This window comes from Priapulus caudatus, unplaced genomic scaffold (assembly GCF_000485595.1).
Source record: "Priapulus caudatus unplaced genomic scaffold, Priapulus_caudatus-5.0.1 Scaffold58, whole genome shotgun sequence".
NCBI lineage: Eukaryota > Metazoa > Priapulida > Priapulimorpha > Priapulimorphida > Priapulidae > Priapulus > Priapulus caudatus.
Genome location: NW_014577119.1, coordinates 898,116 through 907,984, shown reverse-complemented (window position 1 = coordinate 907,984; position 9,869 = coordinate 898,116). Strand labels below are relative to the sequence as shown.

The window sequence follows — 9,869 nt, the reverse complement described above, 5'->3', positions numbered from 1 at the left end:
AAATTTTCAAACACCAACAAGATGACATTTTCAAATAAATATACTTTATATATATATATGACAGAAACGGAGACATACGATGCGATCACACTTATTTACATTGAACGCGGTGACAGTTATAAATCCTAGCATCATATATCGCACGCTTACTCCAGGGAAACCCGACCTCGGTAGTGGGACAGTTGTCAAAAACATTTCAAATACGCATGAGACTATCATAAGTCTTATAAAATGTTATAACGCTTACACGCGAAGTGTCGTATATTTTAGACACATCCTATCCGAACTATTTATGATGTTTGTGACAACGCGCGCCCACCACGCATGCCGAGGGGACAGGAGTCAGAGGAGCGCACGTGCAACGCCATCGTGGTTTAATTTCCTGCCGCAACAACAAACACTCTCGCTGCTAGCGAATGAACCGACGATCGGGATTCACGAAGTCATATGATAGTATCAGGAGTGTAAAATATAGACATGTATACCTATATTTTACACTGCTGATATAGTACATTAGACGGTCGGCCACTAACAACAATAATACAAGGATTAGATCGAGTCCCGTGAGAGGCGACTCGATTCAAGCTCGACTACGTTCAGCGCGCTCGTTCTGCTAAACATCATTACTAGAGACTTTTTTGAACGACTAGTTCTCAGGAATTACATTATAGCTGACAAGTGTTGCCTTCATGACGCAGGCACATCGTATTATGAATACACAGTCATGAGATTTTGCTAGCAGCAACCACAACAACGGATCTAGCTCAAATACTAGTTGGATGAAAGAAATGAAGAATTAAAATCGAAATTCATAATTAAAACGTTGCGTGTTAAAATCAGATGGAGCGCTACTCGCTTATGCATGGATCGTTGATCGGCGATGCAACGAATGAGAATGCTATATCGGTTTTAAAATCAAATTTGCAGCACAAGTCAATGTCGCAGACGTAGAACATACCGGAGCTGTTTTACATGCAGTCAAAGATAACGGGTCTACAGCGGTAGAGACAGATCACCCGTTACAACCGCTAGCATGTTTCATTTTGCAGAAACTAGATCGTTACAGCTATTAAACAGAATCGGAACACAAAATTTGGATCGTGTACGCCTACGTTCTACCACGATAATGCACGCATACCAGGAGCAAATAATAGCGGTCCTTGTCCCCTAGTATTTACTCACGATACACGTGTTTACGATTCTATTCACCTTACGTCTACGCCTAGAACAAGCATCGTGCTAACCTTCAGGGATGGCGATGCTCGATGAAATAGACCGACAGCGCACGAATAAATAAACGATTAACCGAACGCCGTGGAATAAGTAGATTTGTGCGATCACGTGACTGCGCCTTTAAGTAAAATCTACGCTATATATATATATATATATGCGCGCGTGCGTGCGTGCGGATGAACAGATAACGTGGCTCCACTATACACGCCACGGCATTACCTGCACATCATATTTACAAAATCCAAATACGAGGGCGGTGACCTACATTATAGCTCGGTTTGATACCGTAAGCTCAGAGATATGTTTTGGATAGAAATATAGGCCTACCCGCACTCGACTAGCCTGCGCAAGTACCCCTTAGTTGTGTTAGGCCTATCTGTGGAGGTCGGCCCTATATCATGAACCTGGAATATTGCAATCTTGGACGAAAATGTTTTTGTAATCTAAACTACCCATGATTGGGACCTGGAATATTGCAATCTTGGATGAAAATGATTTTGTAATCTAAGCTACCCATGATTAGGACAATCGACTCAAAAACGACGGCTTCAAATAAGTGATAATTTCACGATTTCGGCGCATAAAATAATTACTAGCATAGCACGGACTAAACAGTGAGCAGTGCGCTATGCTTTCGCTCTATCATTAGGTAGAAGAAGCTGTGCCACATCTACCGCCTTCTAATTGCCGTTTCAATCGAATTTTCTCAATTATTTGTGAGCGTGTGTACGTGCGTGTGTGCGCGCGTGGGAGCGTGTGTACGTGCGTGTGTGCACGCGTGGGAGCGTCTGTGCTCGCGCGGGTGCGTGTGCGCGCGGGTGTGAGCGTGTGTACGTGCGTGTTAGTGCGCGTGGGTGCGTCTGCGGATGCGTGAGCGTGTGTACGTGCGTGTGCGCGCGTGTGAGCGTGTGTACGTGCGTGTGTGCGCGCGTGTGAGTGTCTGCGCGCGCGTGTGAGCGTGTGTACGTGCATGTGTGCGCGCGTGGGAGCGTCTGTGCTCGCGTGGGTGCGTGTGCGCGCGCGTGTGAGCGTGTGTACGTGCGTGTGCGCGCGCGTGTGAGCGTGTGTACGTGCGTGTGTGCGCGCGTGGGAGCGTCTGTGCTCGCGTGGGTGCGTGAGAGCGTGTGTACGTGCGTGTATACATACATATATAGCTGCGCACGATGAATTATTCAGACAGCGAAAATGCCGATTGAAGCTCTCTCGCGCGCAGAGTGAAATCGCCCCAAGTTCTACTGTCCGTAAATAATTCATCCGTGCGCGCGCCTTTCTCTCTGGCCGCCGACGCATGTCGACGCATGCCGTCGCCACCGTCGCCGCCGCCGTCGCGTGCTAGCCCCGCATGCCCCGAGTGCAAAAGTGACCCGAGTTACTGCAAAGGTGACTGAGCGGCTGGCTTCACTCTAACACAACGTGCCTCTAGAGCTTCACGAACACAACTTACTGCATGGCACTCGCGCTAATCACACAGGCAAGCTAAACCCACCGTTGTACATAATTATACGGAGCTGCCACGACAAGCCGCCGTGAGCGACGGCCGTCAATTGCACGCGGACCGCTCCGCATACAGAGGTCATTATGCCACGTAAGCCGCGCTTAAGTGCCCAACACCAGATCAGATCGCACTTAAAACAGCTGGGTCACGATGCTGCGGAATCCACCCGGAGGCTTCGCTCGCTGCCGACCGGCAGGGCTAGACGCGTCACATCCGATTCCCGGGAGATGTCCGGGAAGAATCGGCTCCCGGAAAATAATTACTGAAATCCGACGTCGCAGTACAAACACAGCATGGCGCTCGAGTAAACAAGCGCTGTGTTATCGTGGCGCTCTTCTATTAAACCGTGCTTGAATCTCGCGAAAATGTGTGCGTAGGGCGGATAGGCACCGGACGCTGTCGCTGCGAGCACGCACACAGTGCACCCGCACGCGGAATCCGTGAATCTCCGACACACACACACAGCGTGGCTTCTTCTTCTTTTCCCTCCTCCTCCTCCTCCTCCTCCTCATCATCATCATCATCATCCTCCTCCTCCTCCTCCTCCTCCTCCTCCTCCTCCTCATCATCATCATCATCCTCCTCCTCCTCCTCCTCCTCCTCCTCCTCATCATCATCATCATCATTCTTTTCCACATCCTCTTCCTCATCCTCATCCTCTTCTTCCTCCTCTTCCCATCGCCGAGATACAGTTCGCTGATAGCTAATGAGCGTGACCCGCACGCACACTCACAGACGCACGTACGCACACGCACGCTGACACACACACGCTGACACACACACACACGCGCACGCACACGCACGCACGCACACGCACGCACGCACGGTAAAGACGCAATCCGTCGCTGCGTGCACGGGCTCGAGCTGGCTGGCTCCCTCTTCATTCGCTGTCAGCAGCAGCTGTGCATTCTCCTGTACTGCGCGTGACCTACCCGTCGGTCTATAGAAGAACAGTATAAACTACGACTCCGTTATCGCACTAAAGACGCGCGCTGATATTGACAAATGACACCATTTACGCACATCGCTGTCGAGCTGTTAGGCCGGTAATGTAACTAATGTTTCATCAGGCGACCAGCAATGCCTCACGGGTGGTGAAGGAGGAAGGCGTAGACTGCAGTCGAGAAATGAAGCTGGCCAGATAGTACTAATGATATTAATGCCCGTTTGCTTCACAGGCACTTGGAACGTCTCAATAAAAAAAGGCAAATAAACACGAAATGTATTCACTGCTTAAGTCTTAATGTTTCTCTACTCTCTTTCGCCTATTATTGCCGATAACTTGCTGTAAATGCCGTTCAAATGCTCCTCTACAACACACAAGTACACCGCACGCACGCCCTGTGCACAAACAACAATTATATATACAAACACAAGCACACTACATATATTACAACAGCGGCTTCAGCGTGGGATGCTGCCGTACGGAATTTTTAGTCACACAAACTACGAATTGCAAACACTAATCGAACGACTCCGTAACGGTGATTGACAGATCTATGGCACATCGTTGAAATCTCGACAATAGATCTAGCATTGTCGCATGTTACAACCTGAGCGACCTTACATGGTGCGTTACGCCCGATTGAAATCGGGTTAAATGACAAAACTAGGTCCGCACTACACCTACAAGCATCGGCCAACCTGGCATCGCATACTCACCACAGAAAAAAATTATTTATCATATTTTTAAGCACTATACAAGGCCATTTTGTTACGAGTGCGTCTATAGTATTATAGAGTCTAACGACTCAACATCATCAATAAATAGGACACAACCGCGAGCAGCAGATCGAGTTGCACCTTGTTTACATTCGTCTGTTGTAGCTGCAATAAACAACAGTGTAATATTCACACAGAATGCAATAAACAATTGTTCAACGTGCAGGAACTGGAATAAACAATTAAGCAAAGTGCATTCAGACTGTAATAAACAATACTATGCGTACAGACTACAATAACCAATAGCGCAAAGTCCATGCAGAGTGCAGTAGTAACCAATAATGCAAAGTTCATGCAGACTTGAATAAAACAAAAAGTAGAGTAATCGCAGACTGCAATAAACAATAATGCAAAGTGCATGCAGCCTAAAATAAACAATAGTGCAACGTGCGTGAAGACTGCAACCAAATTTTAAAGTACATGAAGGCTGCAATAAACAATAGTGTGAGGTTTGCAGTGACAAATAGGTTGTCATGTTCCGTTCGGGTTACACATCATACTTTATGTGATTAGATATTACAGATACTGATTCAGACGGATAGTTAACATAGTTATTCGCTCCATTCATTAACGTTTGCTTACATACAGGAAACTTGCAATCTCTCGTATTTCCACAAACATACGGACTAGAAGTCGAGCTCACGCAATAAATAAATACGTGCTATTTATGTAATCTGGCAAGTTATAAGTTACTACGGTATTATAATAGACGTAATCGTGCTATGTACACTAGCAATTTACAGGACTATGCGGCCTATATCTACATGGAATATTTCACCTGTTGCTAGCAGTTGTGACAATATACAATTGGTACAACCATAATATATAAATATATTTATAACGAACAACGTAAAACTCACGAACGACAATTCTGCATATGTGCTATAACTTGTTAAAACGCCAAGACGGGAAAACTCCAATAAGACACTCCGGCTTGGCGCGTGCTTAACTTGCCCTATACGATCCCACCGAATTTACAGCTGTATTAACAACAAGAACAGAAATAATACTCATTTGAACAAATCGGCTCCTGTTAAGTGCATCACTCCAACGAATAAACAGGTAATAAATTAGAAATTAAGACTGAACGAACGCTCTACAACAATAAGTAGATATACTATAACCATGAACATGTTTTCATAGATATGTTCATGGTATAAACTGGCAGACCCACAACCGCCAGCTTCCAGGAAATTCATGCAGGCTGCATTAGCTCATCAAACCCGCATGGGGATAGTTGCAGTGCACCTGTGCCCCCATAGAGACGGTCCACACCTCAGCTACACACACGTACGTACGCACGCACGCACGCACGCACGCACGCACGCACATACACACATACGTTGTTGTATTTTATTTACACCGTTTCAAGTGACATTCCTTTTACGACTTACAAACAACTGTATATGTGGTACCGCTCACGGTCATGTAATATAGCAGTCAGTGAGAGACGAGGGGGATTAGAAGTGGGTACTTGCATCGTTAACACGCGCAATATCCACCTCTAACAACGGCGACACGCAAACCAAACGCAGGCGTTGGGAAATCTTGCCAACTAAATGGTCACGCCACAAAAATGCGCCATTCGTCCCCAGCTTCGTCGCCCCTCGGCCGCTGACAACGCGCAGCTCTGGGTATTGCAGCGTTAGCCGGGTGTCTCTAATAACCGGAATGATGGCAGCGATCGCGCTCCTCGGTGATAGCGAGAGCTCTGTCGCGGTTCGCAATCGCAGCCCACTGCGGTTTGGCACACCCGCACGTTTATAATCAGACGCCGATTTCCAAACCATTACGTCGGATGGCTCCATCCATCACATCACGCGTCGATTTCACATCAACGGTTGCTGACATCTGCTGACATCGCCTCGGCGAAAGTGCAACGATGTGTGAAAACACGAAGCTATGTATTCTCATAGCAATCACAAAGAATACATACGTGTTCATGGTGAACCTGAAAGGACTCTTTGATACCGGCAGAGAGTTAGACTAAAATAGCAACGTGGCAATATCTGTCTATGCTACCCACACCTGCATAGTAACTGCCACGCGTGCATGCATAGACAGCGCATTATTTGGAAAGGTCAAACGTTATTTGCGCGTAGACGTGCTCAAAAGTTGAATGTAAACGAGTTGTAAACGTGCCTGCGTGGTTACATAAATGCACAATATACCGTAACTGTACACATGTAGCCATGCAGCCCTTCACTCCACCATAGGCCTGTAACTTTACCTCTGTAGCCCTTCCCTCCACCACAGGCCTGTAACTTTACCTCCATAGACCTTCACTCCACCACAGGCCTGTAACTTTACCCCCATAGCCATTCAGTCCGCCACAGGCATGTAATTTTACCTCTGTGGCCCTTCAGTCCGCCACAGGATCAAAGGACCACAGGTATGTGGCGGAGTTAAGGGCTGGCTACATAGGGAGAACTACAGGCCAGTGGTGGAAAGAAGGGCTACGTATGTAAAGCTACAGGCCTATGGTGGCGTGAAGGGCTGCACAGCTAGAGCTAAAGGCCGGTGGTGGAGAGAAGGGCTATATAGGTAGAGCCAAGTCTGACATACATAGTAAACTATACACATAAGACTAGCTAATAATTACGTAGGATCACTACACATTTTTGATGTCAGACCCCCTCTGCATGCTAGCACTCTCTCACATGCTGGCCACATCCTCATGATTAACACAGAGCCGGCAGTTTTTCTGATCGCAAGGATAGCCCGTGCAAGCGATAAACTAACAGAATTGGCAAAAAGTGAGGGCGACTACTGCATCCAGTTACTACCAAGGAAAGGCAGAGGGAGTGTGATTTTGGTAGTGCAACGTATAGTAACGGCACGTTTACACGTGACACGCAGACGACAAAGGAGCAGACGAGCTGACAGTTAAGGTCAAGACACACTGCAGCGACGACGAACCCATGTAACACTCAACAGTCTCGAGGTCACAAACTTAAAATGTCTGCCATTGTGTAGCGAGAAAGGAGACAAACTTACGCTAGTCATGAACGATTGCAGTGTAGCTGCGGCTAGTTGCTGCAACTTTCTCGCTAAACGCTACGATTGGTCGTTTTTCGCTGCAGTGTCTTGACCTTTACTCCACGCACCTCTTAACTAGGGAATGGCAACATGGTCCACACTGCATAATACGCTGCGTTTGTCACATAGGGGCGGCATCTCCCGACCATGTTGGGCACTGCCACTTGGGTGGGGGCATTTCATGACCAAGCTGGGTGCTGTTACAGTGGGCATCTTACAACCACACTGGGCATTGTTATGGGGGATATCTCATGACAACAGTGGGTGCTGTTATAGAGGGCATCTCATGACCCCTCACATATCAGCTTAGAATTTCCTGCCGACCACGCAACATCGCGACACCACGAAGAAGCTGGTGGCAGGTGGCAGCACTGGTCAGGGGCACCCGTGCAGATGCAGCAAGTGGTGCCATCTACTGGAACTCGTCGTCAGAGCTCAGCAGCGTTGTTTTCTCCGTGTAGCTGGCTCGCTTCGTTGCCGTGGCAACCTTCCCGCTCGCCAGCTCTCCCTGCAAGAACAATGCCATCTAGTACTGCTCTCCTGCACTGCACAGATGCGCACCACGCAACAGGGTGTGGAGTGGTCCCACTGGTAGAAATAAGGTGGAAGGGACATCAGGGCCATGCCCTTCACCATCCAAGAATACCACATAAAAAAACGAGTGAAAAAATGTAAATTGGACATTCAAGAGCATTTCAAACTTCCATTTCACTTATTGTTTCCCAAATTTATTACTCACTAGAGGCCAGAATTGAATTGACATCTGAAGCACTATTGCGTGGCTAGACCCCTCTAAGGGAGCTTACAGTGCTACCCCATATACTTCCCTATCTGGTTGTTGCTAACAATAAAACAACAAAATATTTAAAAAGCGTCCAGCTACGAATTAGGTACGGGCAATCGGGTACGACACCGCAGCGAGATTCGCAGCGATTATCGGCGCGAACGCAGAGGGCGCTTTCTTCGTCACCTGGGTGCCTCCGGACGTGCTGCGGGTCGGACGCTGCTCCCACGAGGTGCTGCGCGGGATGGCAGGTGGCGCCGCCGGCGGCGCGTCCTGCTGCTGGTAGCGCAGCTGCTCGATGCGCTCGTCCTCGGCCGACATGCGGTTGCCCTGCGACGTGTACTGCGTGTACTGCTGGTACTGCGGGTGGAAGTTGTGGATCGCGTCTGCCATGATGTCCTGCGCGCGAGGGGAGAGAGACGAAGTACTAATAGTAATACTAGTAATTAAGCAAAAGAACATCTTGTTTTTCTCGAGCGTTTTAATATTAGGCGGAATCATGCGCCATACACACCTCCCTGTGTGTCCATTTCTTCTGGTTCACTGTCGGGATCGTTCTTGATCACGTGATTCATTGCTATACTTTTTACAGGACTGTTGTACGGAGTGACCGCTCGTTCTTTACGTGAAGTCGAATGATTCCGCGGAGACTGAGACACGGTCACCTTGACGTGCTTGCTCGCGATACGCCCAATGTCTGCAAATGTTTACCCCTGAAACAGGGGAACCATTTAACGCTAAAACTGTCTCGTTCAATCTTGCTGGATGGAATAAGTTCGCCGAAAATTCCAGTAAAACGTACACAAATTTACGCTGCGAATAAAAACAAAAATGGCGTACACAGTTGCATTGTGGGAATTAACGTGCTGATGTTGTGATGAAAAGCTGACTATGTAAACGAACAAGTGATCAAACCGGCCGGCTATATTTTCCGTTATTTTTTTTACAATTTTCTAAGTAAATTAAGAGAAATTAAAAATGATAAATATATTTATGCTTTATATTCAAAGAGCACATATTCTACTACAAAAATTACTATCGTAAGTAATGTATGATTGAGACTGTCAAGTTCCCAGCCAGTCACATTCTGATAGATACCATATTATCAGGAGTAAGATAATATAGGTATATATCTATATTATCTTACTCCTGATATTATATACAACACATAGATCTATATATACAACATGTGTTTTATATATATATGGACCGAATCATCACTGCAATCAAGCCTGCTCATTGGCGTGAAAAGAATGCGGGTTCAATGCCTCTCTCACTTAGCTTATAGCCCTATTCGTCTCTCTCTCTCTCTCTCTCTCTCTATATATATATATATATATATATATATATAGGCCCTACGTCGAAAATCCCAACTATAAAAGCCACACTTTAGATCTTTTAATTATTATCGAATTTACCAGTAGAGATCGGCCAAACAGAGCAGGAAACAGCGCAAATGAGCGGCTCTATGACAATAAATTGCAGTATTTGTAAGAGGGTTGTCAAGAGGAACGCGAAAAGCGGAGCTAGCAGTCGGGATGGTCACATCCGGGTATGAGCGTCACCGGCATAGTGCCGCTATATATATATATATAT

General features: G+C 46.9%; 1 protein-coding gene across 1 annotated transcript in view; it reads right to left on the bottom strand.

Moving 5' to 3' along the window:
- Window positions 1-9,120, bottom strand: part of LOC106821074 (ubiquitin carboxyl-terminal hydrolase 7-like) — a 55,186-nt gene extending 46,066 nt beyond the window's left edge. The window contains exon 1 of the mRNA XM_014825718.1: window positions 8,788-9,120. Coding sequence (XP_014681204.1) covers window positions 8,788-8,848 — 61 coding nt within the window. The 5' untranslated portion in view covers window positions 8,849-9,120. The remainder of the gene's footprint in view (window positions 1-8,787) is intronic.
- Window positions 9,121-9,869: the final 749 nt, after the last annotated feature.